The 18,128-nt window shown below is 42.8% G+C and overlaps 1 protein-coding gene across 2 annotated transcripts in view; it reads left to right on the top strand.

The window, feature by feature from the left end:
- The first annotated feature begins 3,608 nt into the window (after positions 1 to 3,608).
- Positions 3,609 to 18,128, top strand: part of SLC38A9 (solute carrier family 38 member 9) — a 60,608-nt gene continuing 46,088 nt past the window's right edge. The window contains exons 1-3 of one of the 2 annotated variants that reach the window (XM_066240846.1): positions 3,609 to 3,704; positions 5,567 to 5,693; positions 7,998 to 8,140. In XM_066240846.1, the coding sequence (XP_066096943.1) occupies positions 8,028 to 8,140 (113 nt within the window). In that variant the 5' untranslated portion in view covers positions 3,609 to 3,704; positions 5,567 to 5,693; positions 7,998 to 8,027. The remainder of the gene's footprint in view (positions 3,705 to 5,566; positions 5,694 to 7,997; positions 8,141 to 18,128) is intronic. The other variant, XM_066240838.1, reaches the window with a different exon arrangement.

The raw sequence follows: 18,128 nt of genomic DNA, 5'->3' as shown, positions 1-18,128 counted from the left end.
CAAGACAAGCGTCAAGAGTGAGCCTTAGATGGATGTAACAGAAGGAATCTGGTCATTTTTAAAAAATAAAACATCATTCAGACTTAAATATAAATAAAACAGAAATAATGTAAGTTATTTATTCCTTCTCTGCGGACCAGTACCAAATGGCCCATGGACCGGTACCAGTCTGCGGCCCGGGGGTTGGGGACCACTGTTTTACAGAAAATGTTTGCCAATTCTTGCTGTAGGCCGGAAAATAATGGCTAAACTGTGACAGTACCACAGGAATCTCACAGGAACACCAGGGCATTTTAAAATTTTAAAGAAAACACAGCAACATCTGTCAGACACTATGTGAGTTACCAGCTTGAGGTAACTCACAGTTTCAATGTCAGATCAAGTTCATTCTTTTGGATAACATCGTACTTTTGCAAAGCTGAATTTTCAGCAGTTGCTATGACCTCAAGTAAATATTCTACAACATTCAATGTGGAACAGGAAATGTGCCTAGTGGTGTCCCATCTGATTTCAAGGTTTGAGAAGTTATGCAGTGCCCAGTTGATGTATGTATCCCATTAGTAAGCAACTGTGGTTAAGAATGAAATAAAATATTCTTTTTCTTTCAGTTTATGTATACTGTATGTTTCTAAATGGATACTAAGTCATTAAGACTAAAACATATATTTGTTTGGACCTAACTACTTAGTAAGCAGAAACTAAGGACACTGAGAAAAGAATTATTCAGACACTAAGGGTGACATGAACCTGACCTAGCAGGTGACCATCAATGGCTGGTGAAAAGCAGAAAGGGAACTTTGTAAGAGGCAGTATTTGAGCCCACCAAACAGTCTTAATATCACAAATGAAAGACCTCGTGGGCTGCCTGGTGTGATGCGAAGTACAAAACATCTACAAAGGCTTGACTTAAACAAATTTAAGTGTGATCAAGGTTTTGAACTTGACCGCCAGTCTACTAATTCTCTAAAGTCTGCATTCTTTGTTGTGTGGCCACTGAGGTCTCGGTTCCATTAGCTTAGTGGTCAGCTGGTGAATATTAAATGCTTGGAAGCAGAAAATTAAAAATTTTTTTTAAAATAGCCAAAATACAATAATATTATCTCAGTCTTTGCCAATTAGCTATGTTTTGGGGTACTCCTTTAATGCTTCAAACAGTGTACCACTCTGCTTTGGCCTTCACTTCCTGCTTGCACAGAGCCTGAAGGTCAACCAGGGATGAGAGCTTACAGCGGTTCTCAACCTGTGGGTCGCGACCTCGGCGGGGGTCGAACAACCAAAACACAGCGCCTTTAGCCACTGAGAAGCCGCGCTACCGTGTGCAGCAGCGCTATTCAGCTCGAAAGCACGCCGTTATGGACTTGCGTTCCAAACTGAATGCCTCCGGTCATGCGCAGACGTGATTGATTGCATCATCCCTCCGGGGCCTAAGGGGCAGGGGAAGTGGGGGAGGGGGGGACGCTCCACAGTCCACAGCAGTGCATTACATGTGTCCGGCGCTTGCTAACGTCATCAGTGGGCGGGTGTAGCAAGCGCGGGAGGACAGAAGCCTAGGAGGCGGAGTGGAAAGAGGCGGAGGGCCAAGAGAGCCTGCGAGACAGCCTGCTGGTGTAAAAAAGATTAATAATGTAAAAACAGTACACACACCATACACACAATACTGTGTAAGTGTAAGGTGCTTTGTGTGTAATCATTACACAGTATACAAAGCAGCTTACACTTACACAAAGCACCATACATTTACATAGTGTGAACTACATCGGTCTTATACTATAAGAGACCACTATAAGATGTAGTTCACACTGTTCCCCAATGTATAATTATCTCCCATATCTCCCGCTATTTTCCCATATTCTGAATGAGGAAACTGCTGAAATCAGCGGTTTCCGGCATTGAATCTGCCTCCTATTGATTTCATTGGGAGTGCTGCGGATTTTGTGGAAGAGAGCTCCCAAGAATCTTGGGTTACCACACAATCCACCGCAGCCTCCTTTTGATTTCAATAAGAGGTGGAGAAATGAAAGTTTCTGACACATTTCTTCCTCTCCTATTCAAGTCAATGGGAGGCCGCAGCAGATTCCGCTCAAATATAGAGCATGTTGCTTAATTTTTTCCACGCTAGAACTTTTCCTAGAGCAGAAAAATTCCAAAGGTGGAATCCACCCCCCCCCCCCCAATAGACTGAAAGAGGCCTCACACTGAGGAATCTGCTGTGCGGATTCTGCAGTGTAAAAGATCTGCCTCCTATAGAAGTCTACAAATCAAACATAATTTAAACATAGTGATTAATCACAAAATAATGCATGTCAGGTATTTACATTCCGAATCATAACTGTAGCAAAATTACAGTTATAAAGTAGCCACCAAAATTATTTTTTGGTTTGGGGTCACTACAACATGAAGAACTGTATTGCGGGGTCACGGCATTAGAAAGGTTGAGAACCATTGGCTTAGGGTCTTCTCAGGTGTTTTCTGAGCATCTGTCCAGCCCAGGGCATGCATGAGGTCTTCTTGATCCCCCAGGATAAGAGGGAGCTTTTTCAAAATCCTTATTCCTCCAAGTATCTGCTTCCCAGCCTCTTTCTTCCTAGGTTCTTTGGTCTGTTGTTCCTTGCTCTGACTTCTATGCTTTATCCCTGGTGGCAATGGGCAATACATTTGCTTTAAGTACTTTCAACAAACACTGCCTGGAAAGCAACCGGTGATGATCTTGGGTAAGTCACTTAAATTCTCTAGGACTGTTTCCTTATCTGTAAAATAGGGATAATAGACCCTTCTAGAATCATAGCATAGACTTACGATATATATAAAATGCCTGGCACTCAACATTAGCTATTTGTTAATTTGAGTTTATTAATTTGGGTTATTACATTACAGTACCTAGATGAGTCTTTTCTGGTTGTCGTTGTTTTTTAAGGTCCACCGACTTCCTATGGAAGATGGGTCTAAGTGTTGACGTATGCTCTCCAGAGGACTTACCTTGAGCCAACTTTTATATGAACACACTCATTTTACTCAGATTATGGTTTTTTGGGGGGTTGACTTTGGAGAAATGGCTAGGGACAGATGGGAAGAGGGTGCTAAAATCCTCCCAAAGCTCCCTTTCAGCCTTTTAGGTTCATTTGTCAACACACTGAAAGGAGCGAAAAAGAAAACTAAAGTGTCCAGACACGGGAGGAAGGGTGCCAACCCCGCAAGTGTCTCCAAACCAGCGTCCCTCGAGCCCACAGGGTTCCAGCACGTGGAGAGCGCACAGAACACCCCCAGGAAGGCCTGAGCGACAGATCACGTGAGGCCATGTGGCCTCCGGGCCAAGGGGCTGCAGGCGATGGCGTCCCCGTTCCTCCATGCCTCAGAACCGCAGGGAAGGATGTGACACTGGCGGGAAAATAGAGACAGAGAAGAACCCCGCAGCCCGCGCGCCCCGTGCTCTCCGAGACCCGGAGCGGAGCGGGGCGGGGCGGGGCTCCCCGGCAGGGGCGTGGCTCCCCGGCCAAGGGCGCGTTGCCCTTGCGGAGCACTCTGGGAGTTGTAGTCCCCATGCCGGCCCAGCACTGTCGGAACTACATTCCCCGCCGGCCCCCGCGGGCAGGCCTGGGCCCCTTCCTGCCGTGGGAACGGAAAGCGGGGCGGACCAGGTTCCGAGTAACCGGGCGGGGTTCCCACGTTCCCTCGGGGCGCGTGGGCTGACAGCTGGGCCTGCTCAGGTAGGGCGCTCTCCCTGGGGTGGCAGATCGCCTGGCGGAGGGAGCGGAGGGGCAGCGGGAGGGGGATCGTCCTGGGGAGGATCGGACGGGCGGAACTGCCGAGCCGGGTCGGGGAGGTTCTTGGTGACACGCGTGGAGGTGGAGCAGTGGCTTCTCGGGTGGTGGGGAGGGGCGATTGGGCCCGAGCCCGCGGGAGATCGCCCGGGATGGGGGCGCGCGCGCTGCTGGGGGCGTGGGCAAGGCGGTGTCACCTGCTCTGTGCACCTGGCCGGGCCAGGGATGTGTGAGCCGCGCAGGTGCGGTGAGCCCGGCAGGAGCGGCCCGCCCAGAGCGGACCGAGGATGTCGTGACAGCCAGGTGGCTTGACCTCCTAGCGGTCAGAGAGTGCCGGCAGGCCCAGACCTGGCGGCTGGGGATAAATGAAGACCCCTTCCCCCAGCAACAAAGCAAGTCACGTGAATTTTGTGGTCTCCCAGCGCGTGAAAGAGCCATGCTTTCTGTGGACTGTAGTCTGCTAAGTGTGCAATAATATACAGCATTACGGCTAAAACTGCCCAGACATTAATGAAACTTGATTGCTGCAAAAGGCGGATCGTCGTCTGAGCGTCCCCGGGTGATGGTCAGCGTAGTGGTCACTCAGGATTGGGGTGGCTCTGACCGTTTCTTAGAACAGCAGTGAAGTTTGCCACTCCGACTGAGTTCCTTTCACGAACGATTTCCCTGTCGCACGTGATGCTGCTTTTGTTTTGGTTTTTTTTTTAGCATTTTGCCCACATTAACACTTATTTAAAAATTGAAGTCAACCCTCTCAAACCGCTCCTTCCTCCACAAAGTTTATGGAAGGTAACTTACATACCAACATTCTTAACAGCATCTTCACCAGGAGTTGATTAAAATTCAAGAAACCACTGTTTTTGCTTGTCCATAATGCAAGTCCTCATCCATTAGAGTTTTATCGTGAGATTGTAGCAATGCAGCCCCATCTAGAAGAGGCTTTACTTCTAGTTCTAATTCTCTTGCTGTTTCCATCACTCCTGCAGTTGCTTCCTCCATTGAAATCTTGAACACCCCTCCCCAGCCACCCACGGGGGTTGAATTTCTTCCAAACTCCTGTTGATGTTGGTATCCTGACTCTTCCTGTGAATGCTTTTAATGGCATCTAGCATGGGGAATCCTTTCCAGAAGGTTTTCAGTTTAGTTTTCCCAGATTGTCAGAGGAGTTACTATCTATGGCAGCTGTGGCCTTATGAAATTTACTTTAAGTAATAAGACTTGACAATTGAAATTACTCCTTGATCAATGAGCTGCAGAATGGATGTGGCCTTAGCGGGCATGCAAACAATGTTAATCTCAGTGTCTATCTCCATCAGGGCTCTTGGGGGACCAGGTACATTGTCCATGAGCCATAGTATTTTGAAAGGAATCTTTTTCTGAGCACTAGGCCTCAACAGTGGGCTTAAATTATTCAGTGAACCACCTTGTAAACAGATGTGCTGTCGCCCAGGCCTTGTCTACGTATAGAGCACAGAGTAGATTTAGCATAATTCTTAAGGGGCCTAGGATTTCTGGAATGGTTCATGAGCATTGGCTTCAACTTCAAGTCACCAGCTGCATGAGCCCCTAATGAGAGAGTCACCCTGTCCTTTGATGCTTTAAAGCCCTAGATGGTATCTTTTCCCAGTATGAAGATATTTAGTCTGCATAGAAAATACGTTGTTAAGCCACTTTTTTTACTTATCTGAGCTAGATCTTCTGGAAAACTTATTTCAGCTTCTCCATCAGCACTTGTTGTTTCACCTTACATTTTCTATTATGGAGATGGCATCTTTTTTTAAAAAAAATTTTGTTGTTGTTGATTTTAGAGTGAGAGAAAGGGAGAAAGAGACACAAAAACATGGATCTGTCCCTGTTTGTGCCCTGACCGGGGATTGAACCTGCAACCTTGGTGCATCTGGACAATGCTCTAACCAACCGTGCTATCTGGCCAGGGTGAGATGGCTTCCTTCCTTAAACCTCAGGAACCAACCTCTGCTGGCTTCCAACTCTTCTTCTGCAGCTTCCTCGCCTCTCTCAGCCTACATAGAATTGAGGAGTGTTAGGGGCTTGCTCTGGATTAGGCTTTGGCTTGAGGGAATGTTGTGGCTGGCTAGTTGTGTCTTCTGTCTCAAACCACTAAAACTTCCTCCATATCAGCACACACAGTAAAACAGAGAAGAGGACCATGACTGAACTCTGCAATTTTAAGAGGTCTGGGAGACAAGGAGCAAACAGTAAATGAGATAGAGAAGAGAAGGGACCAAAGAGGTTAGAGAAAACCTGGAGCCTAATGAGTCTAGTTTATTAAGGAGGAGAGTGACCCCTTGTGGCAAATATTTCTGAGAGGGCAAGTAAGGTAAAGCTTGAGAAATGACCCTGGGGTTTACCCATCTGGAGGTCATGGGTGATCTCACAAGAGCAGTTTTTGTGTAGAGATGAGGAAGATAGCCTGGTTAGTGTGGTCTTAAGGAAGAATGGAAGGGTCTTAACTATACTTCTCACAAAAAATAGGCGATATTTTATTGCTTCATACTCAGTTTGAAATATTCCCTAGTTTTTGTGAGCAGTACATTTTATGTCTTACCTCTTTAATGTTCTCTTTTTCTCTTTTCTTGCCCTTTTTTAGGTCAATTTTTGTCATTCTCCTCCCCTTCCACTAGATTTTTAGTTATACATTGTTTTCTGTTATATCATTAGTCAACTTTAAAGTCACAGCATACATCACATCAAAGTGCACCATTGATCTGGACAATACAAGGACCTTCGAACACCTTAATGCCAAGTCCTTCACCAAACTTTTTTTTCTCTTTGATCTGGATTTTTTTTTCCCTCAACCCTAGAATAGTATTATTTATTAATTATTTTTGGAATCTTTAAACTTCTTGAGCCTGTAGATTGTTATCTTTTATGAAATATAGAAATTTCTCAGTCATTATCTCTTGATATATTGCTTCCACCGTAGCCTCTCTGGTTCTCCAATTATGTGCATGTTAGACCTTGTCACCCTATCTTCCATGTTTCTTCACCTCTTCCACATTTTCTGTCTTTTTTCCTTCTCTCTGTCACTTCTGGGTAGTTTCTTCTGATGTAATTTTCCAGTTCATTCCTTTTCTCATTAACTTTTTAACCTATTCATTGAATTTTAAATTTGGGGTATTGTATTTTATTATTATTATTATTATTTTAAATTTTGGCCTAGGAATGCACTCTGGTCCTTTCAACCATGCTGTTACTTTTTGAAAAAGCACCCTTTTCCTTGATTTATTTAAAAAGGAAATGTATCATTCTATTCAGATAATTCCTATAGTTGAAGTCCTTGTGGATCAATTTCTACTGCTGTTTCTTCTGGTTCTCACTAGCAGTACCTTATTTCTTCAGGTTATTTTTGACTGTGTGTTTATTCCTTGTCTTTGAAAGCTTGTCAGCAGGTCTTCTTTGGGACCAAGGAAGAAGGTGTGTCCTCAAAGAAAAGATTCACGTTCTGCCGGTTACCCAGCAGCCCTTTACGTGTTCTTTGACTGCCTTGCGAATCCACCTGAGGTGCGGGTTGTGATTGTGCATCATCTCCCCCACCACACGTGTGCACAGGCACATGCACAAACACACGCTGTGCTCAGTGTTGAGAGAACGTGTCTATAGTCCCCATGAGAGGCAGTGAAGCAGTTTTATGTCTTGTTAGCCCCTAATCTGATGATAAAGCTATGTGTAGGCCCAGCCATACTGTGGCAGGTAGGGAGAGGGGGTGACTTCTTCCTACAGTCATCCTTACTTTGAGTGAATCTTGGTTTTGTCTCCTATTTCTTAACACTTCGCAGGGCCTTGAAATTTTCAGCCCACGTTCTCCCAGGACAAGCAAATACACGCAACACAAGCAACTTCTTTACGCTATTTACCTCTCTAGGTTTCCTACCTTTACCTACAAATGGCCTGATTTTTCTCACTATGTTTGAAGCTTTCCAAAAAAAATGTTTTTAATATTTTATCGAGTATTTTTAGTTCTTTTCTTCCGAAAAATGGGTGCAAATAGCCTAATCTGTTTTATTGCTGGATATGGATCAGTCCACTTATGTTTTAAGCTGAAAACTAAACAGTGGCTTCAAGTTTCTGATAAAATAAATAACTTAGGCGTACACTGCATTAATGTATCTCTAGCAAATTCCTGTATTTTTCCAGTTTCTTGGGCACGCAAAGTTATTATTTATAGTGAAATAATTTTTAATTGAACCTTAAATTATCTATCTTTCCTGATTTATATAGGACTTTTTCAGCGCTTAGAGTCTGAGAAAAATGGCAAATACGGATAGCGATTCTAGGCATCTTCTCATCCCCGAGACAGACCAGGAAGTACATCCTGGACCTATGAATATCCAGTTTGATTCATCAGATCTAAGATCCAAAAGGTAAGTGTTTAAAATAAAACCTGGTTTCATAATTAAGAGTTTTTAATTATTAAAATAGAATTAGTTACAACCAAACATATATAGCTTTATTATAAAAATCCAGTTTCTTATAGGATCTGCATGTTTGTAGTGGGAGGGAATGATTATGAATATTATATCTTCATTTATATTTGACTTTCTCAACTAAACTCAGCATCGCTGTTGGGGGTGGGGGTGGTAAGTTTTATGAAATACAATGCATTTATATAATTCATTAAACAAATCTATACTGATTACCTGCTCCATGCAAGGTGATCTGTCAGGTGCTGAGCATGGAACAGTGAAGGTGACACATGTCCTGACCTTCATTAAGCTAAAATCCCAGCACACAGCTTAAGATTTGAGTTTAAGACTTATTTCATTGCATACTTGAAAAACCCAAGAGCGTACCCACTGAAAAATTGGTATAAATAGAGAATTTACCGAGGTGGCTGTTTACGCAACAGGCAGAAATAAATAGCATTCTGATGAGAAAATGTTATGGAAGAGAAGATAAAATATCTTAAGGAAAGAGATTTTAAAAATCTTAAGGAATAGTCTTAAAATTGTGCAAAATCTGCACGAGAGAAACTGAAATTCTACCAAGGGACTTCAGAGTAAGATTGAGAGTAGTTCCTCAAATCTGAGTGCTGATGGGAAGGTGCGCCATTTTTTTTTTTTTTTTTTTTTTTGCATTTTTCTGAAGTTGGAAACGGGGAGAGACAATCAGATAGACTCCCGCATGCGCCTGACCAGGATCCACCCAGCATGCCCACCAGGGGACGTCGCTCTGCCCATCCCGGGCGTCGCTATGTCGCGACCAGAGCCACTCTAGCGCCTGAGGCAGAGACCACAGAGCCATCCCCAGCGCCCGGGCCATCTTTTACTCCAATGGAGCCTTGGCTGCAGGAGGGGAAGAGAGAGACTGAGAGGAAGGAGAGGGGGAGGGGTGGAGAAGCAGATGGGCGCTTCTCCTGTGTGCCCTGGCCGGGAATCGAACCCGGGACCTCTGTACACCAGGCCGACGCTCTACCACTGAGCCAACCGGCCAGAGCCAAGTTGCGCCATTTTTATTTATCTGCAGATAAACTGCTGCCAATCCCTCTGATGCAATATTCTCTTAGGACGTAGCTTTTTCTTGTAGCTTTTTCTTGTTTTTTATTTACTGAAGGAACTCTCGGACTTATCTGGTATTTTGTCCTGTGTCATCTATCTTTTGTGAAACTACCAAAATGGAAATAGAAACAGTATTCTTTGCATTTTGGATGAGTCTTCCAAATCACTTTCTGGAGTCATCAAAAGCTGTGCTTCTCCCCACCCCACCCCCAACTCCTCCGCACCCCTGTACAAAATTGTCCTTTGTACCATTAAGAGCATTGAAAATGGAGCATTTCTTGAAAGAATTTTTTTCCAAGTCATGGACACTATCTTATAATTTCAATGCTTGCAAATTCCCGATCTTACCAGAAGGTGTCACAGGTGGTTTGCTAACACCATGGCTTCTATTTCTTCTTCAAATAGTCCTCAGATGTTGTGATGGCTGAAATGACGGGGGGGGGGTGACATTTATCTGTCATGCCACCAGGAATAATTACTGGTTTACAGTGCTTAAAAGCTGTCCTGGACTATATGATGCATCCATATGTTAGAAATATTTAAATGTGTATACTAGAGTTAGTGAAATATGACATGTAGCAAAAGGCTATATTCTCCTCTCAGAGGGAAGACTTAAATGAAATGTCCTGCTCTTTAAATTTTAATTCATAAATTTAATGGGATTTCCCCCTTGCAATGCCGGCAGCCAATTCTAAAGCTTCTGTGACCCAGCAATTTCACTTCACTTAATTCTCAGTGTCAAATAATATATGTACAAAGGTCATTTAATGCAGTATTTTTTATAATAGCAAAAGACTGCAAACAACCCAAATGTCTTTCTTTACAGGACTGGATAAGTAAATTATGCGGTATGGAGACAATGGAATATTTTCACCCATTAAAAAGAAGGAAGTGGCTTTATTACTTATCAAAATGGAACAAGTCTTTAGCTTATTTTGTTAAGTGAAAAAAGTGAAGTGCAGAGCAGTGTACGGTATACCACCATTTGGGTAAAAATAAGTCAACAGATTAAGTAGAATGTGATATGTCCCAATGACTGCAGGAATGAATAGGAAGCCATGACAGTGGTGGTGTCCTTAGCGGGAAACTGAGCGCTGAGGTGCTGTTGGGTAAATTCAGCAACACCACCTATCACCTGCCAACAGAATCCTGGTCTTGCGAAGGGTCGCAGTAAGTTACAGCCCAGGAGATGAGTGTTGTAAGCTAGTCTCGATCACCTTCTTCATCTTCCCAAGTCATGTGCCGCCAAACCACGGGGATGCCTTCTGAGAAGCGCACCGTTAGGTGACTTTGTCGTGCGAGCCTCACAGAGGCACTCACATGTGCTGAGGTGGTCTAGCCTGCCGCACACCTGGGCTGTGTGGTACAGTCTAATGCTGCTAGATTCTGAGCCTGTTCAGCATGTCCCTGTGCTGAGTGTTGTTGTACAGTGATGACGTTAGGAGATAGGAACTTCTCAGCTCTAATATCATCTGTTGGGATCACCATCATATACAACCCGTCTTTGACCAAAATGTTGTCATATGGCACATGACTATACTTTATCTTTTAGTCTTTCTTGCAGCTCGAGGTGGCAGTGTGAAATTGATCCCATGAGAAATCCTTTATAGTGGCCATCACAAAAGATAACAAAATTAAACTGGTAGTTTTCCCTGCTCTACTCCATCAGCAGCTACAAGAACTAATGGCTGCAGAGCAAGTGCTGAGAGCTTCTCCAACACCTCTAAATTCTATGATCAATAATTGACCACTGTGACAATGGAATTTAGGTCATTACTGTACATTCTATTGCAATAAGGTGGCAGGAGTTCAGACAGTTCTCTGAGAGTTTGTTGAACCTGTGGAGATTGAATGGAAATACATTTTCTGTGATGAAACTTGTCAAAATGAAAGGGTAGCCAGCCATTTACAATCATGGCGTGACTGCCTAGGTAAGCATGCTTTAAGGAACGCAGGTATTTATTCGGGCTCAGCAATGTTGAATGTTGATCTGCCTGTGAAACAATTTATGTTGAGAACAGAAACTATTATTTGATGAAGAAAAAAATAGGTGTACCTTAAAACATTGTTATTTCTATACAAATATGAGTTACTTCACTTTATGTTTATAAATAAGACTCAGACACAGAGAGGAATTGATCTTCCATTGGAAGAACTGGCTTAGATAACTGTTTTGAAAAGTCAGTCATTTTAGAGTGACCATCAGACCATATTATCCCATTGCCACCTGCATAATATTAGGATTTAATGTATTTTTTAGTTATTTTATATATATATATATAAAACTTAAAAATTAGGATTAATTAGAAAAAAGTATAATTTTTCTAATATGCATTGCAATAAATACCAGAGACTGACAGCTGTCAGAGGGAAGGGGATTAGGGGCTGGGTGATAAAAGTGAAGGGATCAAGCAAAGAAAAAAAAACACTTATAGACACAGACAGCAGTGTGGGGACTGTAGGAAGAAAAGAGGTTGGGGGAGGTGAAGGAGGGTAGAGAAGGGATAAATGGCAATAGAGGGTGATATGACAGGGGGGGGTGAACACACAAGATGTTCTACAGATGATGTGGAATTGTGCACCTGAAACCTATATAATTTTATAAACTGATGTCACCCCAATAAATTCAATAAAAAGTTAAAATAAGTAACTAAATACAAAATAGTTACCTGACCTGTGGTTGCGCAGTGGATAAAGCATCAACCTGGAATGCTGAGGTCACTGGTTCAGAACCCCGAACTTGCCTAATCAAGAAAAATACAAGTAGTAACTACTAAGAGTTGTTGCTTCCCACGCCTCCTCCCCTTCTCTTTCCTCTCTCTAAAATCAATAAATAAACTCTTTTGAATACCAAATAGTTAAAATAGCATTCATCCTATGCTACCTAAAGCCATCTTACATATAACTGCACTTTGGAAACTGTCCTCAGCTGTCAGAGCTATTAAAGAACAAAACTCAACTGGGTCAAAAGATCTAATTGCCTTTATCAATGGTTCTTGAATTGGGGCAGCATCTCATCTAGCACACAGAAAAACTGAGGCTTTTATAGTCAAGAGACCAGACGAGGAAATTTCTATCGGAGAGCAAATCATTTCAGACAAGCAGAGTCACCCTCCTTTAAGGGGAAAGGAGGAGTCTCTCAGGAGGTGACCTCCCTGGTGTTGACCAGGTAATTCCAGATTGACTGGTTAGAGGTTACTTTCCTGGGAGGGGCCAAAAGGCATTTATGGGTGTTAAGTTGGTTTGCTGAATGGGCTTAGCAGCCGTGACTTCATTTTGGGCGTGTTTGTCATTTTTTATAGAGGAGAGAAAACAGCACTTGACACTTGGGAGCTGCCTTGCCTTCCACTTAGCTTGTGGTTAATTGTCTCTCGTCCACTAGGTGGCCGTCAAAACCATACATCAGTTCAAATGAAGGCAAAGACACTGCTTATCTTGTGGTGGAACTGGGCGATTCATAGTTAGATGGTCACCGGGGAGGACAGAGCTTGTCATAGTCCTTTGGATCATTTGGGCAACTTTTGCAAACCACACGGGCCCCTTTGCACTTTGCATGGCTCCCCCACCTTCCGTCAGTGTTGCACTGGGTGTGGGGCAGAGAGGAATGTGGGGGAGGGACAGAAGGTTTAGAAATCTCCTCTGCTGTGTTTGATACGGTCCCTTGGAATCAGTGGTCTCAGAGGTTGTTTTCCTGCTTTTTCAGGCTTTCTGGTAACCATAGATAGAGCTGGTATTTGGGATTGCTTCACACTGGGCTGCGGCTCAGGGGTTAGCCAGCCAGCCTGCCAACCTGAGACCGGACTCTGGGTGGTTGGTTTCCTCTAACTCCTGCTGGAGCTGCAGTCTGCATGCCCCATGTCCCCAGGGCAGGAATTCTCTGGAGAGTTCCTCCTGCAGGGCTCTGTCAGTGTCCGATTCTGACCCTTAGTCACAACCCCTGACTAGCAACTGACTCTTCTAGGTCCTAGGAGAGAGAATGAAAAACAAAGCAGAGTGAGAAGTCTATCCACTGGCCCAGTAAGAGGGATTGATTGAAGTGATTACTGAGGCTTCGTGGTTTCATAATTGAGGAGTATACCAACAACAAAAGACAGAAAAGTAGTTTTTCCAGGAGTGTTGGTTTCCAGAGCTGCACCACTTGTATTTTGAGGAAGTTGCCATCTCTACGATATAGGTGGGATGAGGGCTTGACCGTTGTCAGTGCCCTGCCGCTGATGGCCAGCTGGCTGACGATGTTGCTCCTTCTACACCTCGCCCTCCCTCCTCCTCTGCTCTCTTCCCTTTCCCTTGCCTCCTCTTCACTCCTCTTCAGCCTCTCTCATCTCTCTTCTCCCCACTTTCCATTGTAACTCTTTCTGCTCAATGCTTGAAGAAGACAGTCCTGGGCACGGTGTTAGAGAAGCTGTCAATATGTACATACTTGCACAACTATGACTTTGTCCAGATGAGGTCCGATTCAAGTCCCGCCAGAACCCTTTTGTTCTCTCCAATTCACGGTGTCTTATATATTTGCCTTCTTCCTCTCTTCCCAAATGTCTGTTTGCCTCCCTGCTCTCTCATACCCGGAGCTGCCTGGTTCTTGTGTTCTATCTGATTTTGCTGTTTGTTTCTATTTTGCCCATAAACTTGATGTGCTCTATTTTCTTCCCTCTCTTCCTCCCTCATTAACATTATTTGGAGAAGCCGAAGGACTGAGGGATCCTAGTTGAGTTTGGTTGGTGTGCGCTTTAGGGCCAAGTCAAAAGTGTATTTTCTTAGGAGAAGATCTGAAGAGTCGGCTGTGAGGTGGGAAGAAACTCTCCTTGTCTAGTCTCTGCCAGCTGGTCCAGTGATTAAATCTACACAGGAAAGATTAATGAGAAAATGACTGAATTTAATTACATACTTAGGTATAGGAACCCCACACACAGGAGAGAGCCAGAGACCCCACACACGTGAGTGGTCCAGACACAGAAAGATGGAATGAGGCATGCATGGCATTCTGAGCCGAGGATAAGTCAGAGCACCCTGCAGCTTCAGAGGGGAGGAGGGTCGTTTGCAGGATGAGAAGAGCAGATGCTCAGTAATTAGATGTTAGCCCTGCCATAAAAAGTTATCTCTGGCACTAACTTCTTATGGGCAAGTCCTCTAATTTAAATGCTTTTAGGTAGCTAAGGGGGACAGTAGTTTATCTTGAGCCCACAGAGTCTTGATGGCCTTTAGCTCAAAATAATTCACATGCCAAAGGAGTACATCTGGTGGGGCCTGTTCCGAACCATTTCAAAGACATGGGGGAACTAGTATGACAATGAAGAAGGGAATGCAGAAAGGAGGGTCCAGCCAGCATTTCCTCAAGGGCATCAGCCAGTCCTTGTTTGTGGCTGAGCAGCTGGCAAAGTGAGCAGAGCTTCTGACAGCTTTTAAGGCTAAAGGGAGAGAAATTGGAATCCAGGCTTCACTGGGGCCTCAGTACAAACTTTGGGTTGGAAGCTCTAGAGGCCCAGAAATATGAGTATTTGAACTTTAAATAGAATGGGCTCGCCGGGACTATAGCTCAACCTGAACTGATCTCATTCCCCAAAACTGGATGAAAGGAATCTAGGATTGCTAAGAGTTTCAGATTAGTTCCAAACGTCATTTGAAATGAAATTTTCTAATGAAAATATAATTCCTCTAGGTTTCACATTATTTATACTGCAATTTCAATAAGTACAATGTCAAGCACTTAATAATAGCTAGACAGAAGAGGGTCAGAAATTAAGAGACCCGTTTGTTATACAATAGAGATTGGCAGGCAATTCAGATGATGGCATTATCAGAAATAGACTTTTAAAGCACTGTGTTCAATGTGTTCAAGGAAATTAAAATAAGGTTGAGAATTTTGGAACTGAATTCATGGAAAAATGTTCGTTTGGTAAAAAAAAAAAAAAAAAGAAGCAAATGGAGATTTTTTTTTTGAACTAAAAAAGCAAAATCACAGTAACCAAAATTAAGAAATCAATGACAATAACAGACAGTTGTTAATCCAAGTGAGCTGATTGGACCCAGTTGGCAGGGCAGGTTTCACATTGGACTCTTGCCTTCATTAGTCTATGATCAGTCTGTGACCGTCTGCCAAGTAACATTCATCCTACCAAAGGTGGATTCTGGTCAGACTGCTCTTGTATTTGCCATCTGGGCTGTAAACAGAGCGTTGGACAGCTGAGAGACCACTTTGTGTACACCAGGAGTCAGGAACCTATGGCTCGCGAGCCAGATGTGGCTCTTTTGATGGCTGCACCTGGCTCATAGACAAATCTTTAATAAAATTAAAAAAAAACGTTAAAAATATAACACATTCTCATGTATTACAATCCATTCATTTCCTACCGCTCATGTTCATGGTTGCGGGTGGCTGGAGCCAATCACAGCTCTCCTCAGGACAACACCAAATTTTTATTGGATAATGCGTAATGTGCACAGGTCGTTGTATGACTCTCATGGAATTACATTTTAAAATATGGCGTTTATGGCTCAGCCAAAAAGTTTCCGGACCCCTGGTGTACACCATTTGTTGCTAGTGTCTTTCCAGTGATAAAGCAGACGTCTTAGTCATCTTCCCTGAGAGAGCCACCGTGAAAATTTCTAAGGCTTCCTTAAGTTATGGAAGAGGAATAAAAGAGAGGGTTTTTCTTTGGTGATCAGTTTAAAGAGTAGATGAGTTTTGTGTGTGTGTGTTTGCAGTTTCTCTGTAACTGGACTACGATAGTGAGGAAAGCAATTCAAGTATACATTTGAGAAATCACATGTATATATTAAAAATAAGATTTATCTCACTGTACCTCCATCCTGCCCCCAAGCCCTTCCCCTTTGACAGCTGTCAGTCTGTTCTCTGTATCTGTGAGTCTCCACTTCGTTAGTTTATTTTGTTCATCAGATTCTACATGGAAGTGAAATTCTGTGCTAGTTGTCTTTCTCTGACTGGCTTGTTTCACTTAGCATATTACTCTTCATTATTACTCTTCATAATCTTACCTTTTGCAACAGCATGGACCTCCAGGTGGACAAGGAGAGCATGATCTTACTGAATTCTTTACCTTTTACATTACTTGTCCAGTGTTTAAGGAAAGGAAATTTTAGTTAAAGCTCTGGTCTGGCATTGTTCTTCTCTCCTACCTACCTTTTTTTTTTTTTAAACTGGAGACTAGATTATATAACTAGAAAAAAAATTTTTTTCCAGAAACTGTTTTGATACATTTGTGTAAGAGAGTAATAATTGGCATGACATTATAGGCTGTAGTCTACCCTTTATCTATAATTAAGACAAGTTCTTTATTTCCAAATACTAAGTTAATAATTTTAATTTACTGTCTTTGAGCTAACTGAAACCATTTGTGATTTATCTTGGTGCTTTCCTCCAGTAAATAAAAGGAGGAGCTGTTTGGAAAACTGTGCCCTCTTGGGAACGTTCCCACATTCCTAATCTTTGTTAGATGTCCCTCGCCGTGTCCTGTCTGGGGCCACTTTTTCTAGAGAGATGATAGTCTTCTGGTGGTAGTTCTCTCACCGCCTTTGTCGACCCAGAGAGAAACTGAGGAAACTATTACTCACAGGTCCTTCTAGCATCTTACCTCGATTGACATGTCCCTGGTGTTCACATAAGTCTTTTAGCTCATTCTAGTGCCATTTAGTAAAAACGAAACAAAAACCCTTGCATTTCTGTTGCTGGTCACTTTGTAGTCATAAGAGAAGAGAGTGTTTGATTTTTCCAACAGTAGAATTAAAACCAAAATTTGAAAGCTTGAGTTGCATTAAAAGAATTTGAAATTTATTCTTAACAAAAAATCTGTATTTAAGATATAGGCCTGAGAAATAATATTCGGGACGAGTTCTTTTCCATTTGTTGTTGATGAAGATGTTTACTTGCAGCTAACTAAACTTATTCTAAAATAAGGAACCCACAATCTTAAACCAGGGAATTACCAACATTTATTTTTTCATCACACCACCCTTATCAATTAAAAAATAATGCCTAATCAGGCAGTGGTGCAGTGGATAGAGCATAGGACTGGGACGTGGAGGACCCAGGTTTGAGACCCCAAGGTCACCAGCTTGAGTGCGGGTTCATTGGGTTTGAGCAGAGTTCACCAGCTTGGGCCCAAGGTCGCTGGCTCGAGCAAGGGGTCACTCACTCTGCCGTAGCCCCACGGTCAAGGCACATATGAGAAAGCAATCAGTGAACAACTAAGGTGTCGCAGTGAAAAAAATTGATGCTTCTCATCTCCCTTCCTGTCTGTCTGTCCCTATCTGACCCTCTCTCTGACTTTGTCTCTGTCAAAATTAACAATAATAATAATAATAATAATAATAACAATCTTCAAAAGTTGGAAGTGCATATCTGTGTGTGTGCATATGCATCTGAAATTTTTGTACAGGTACTTTTATACTTATAGTATGTACTTTATAAAATATGAAGATGGAAATTTTAAGATTATAAATTGTGATCTTGATAAAATCACCTTTTATTTATTAACAGTACATTAAAACTTTTGCTTTCACTTTATAATATTATCAGTAACAACTGAATGTACCTTTTATTTTGAAAAGCATTTAACACTTTGCTACACAGTAATTCAGACTGATTTGAATTCCATTTCAGTCACATTCAACAATTGCATCAAAGCGTTTGTTGCAGTTGCCTGGTACACTTTGCTTTCTCAGTCATTGTTAAAATTTTGTCTTTACCTTACAGGGAGGCAAATTAAGAATGTAGGGGCTTTTTAAGGCCTGCTGTGAACCTATGTGCTGTACTGTTGATAGCCACATGTCATCATAGAAGAGGCCCACAAATTTGAAATAGCCGTCCCTCTATACCAGAAGAGTAGATACCTTGTAT

The sequence above is a fragment of the Saccopteryx bilineata genome, chromosome 1, assembly GCF_036850765.1.
Source record: "Saccopteryx bilineata isolate mSacBil1 chromosome 1, mSacBil1_pri_phased_curated, whole genome shotgun sequence".
NCBI classification, from domain to species: domain Eukaryota; kingdom Metazoa; phylum Chordata; class Mammalia; order Chiroptera; family Emballonuridae; genus Saccopteryx; species Saccopteryx bilineata.
Note: the sequence above shows the minus strand (reverse complement) of the source record. Positions and strands in the feature narration are given on the sequence as shown.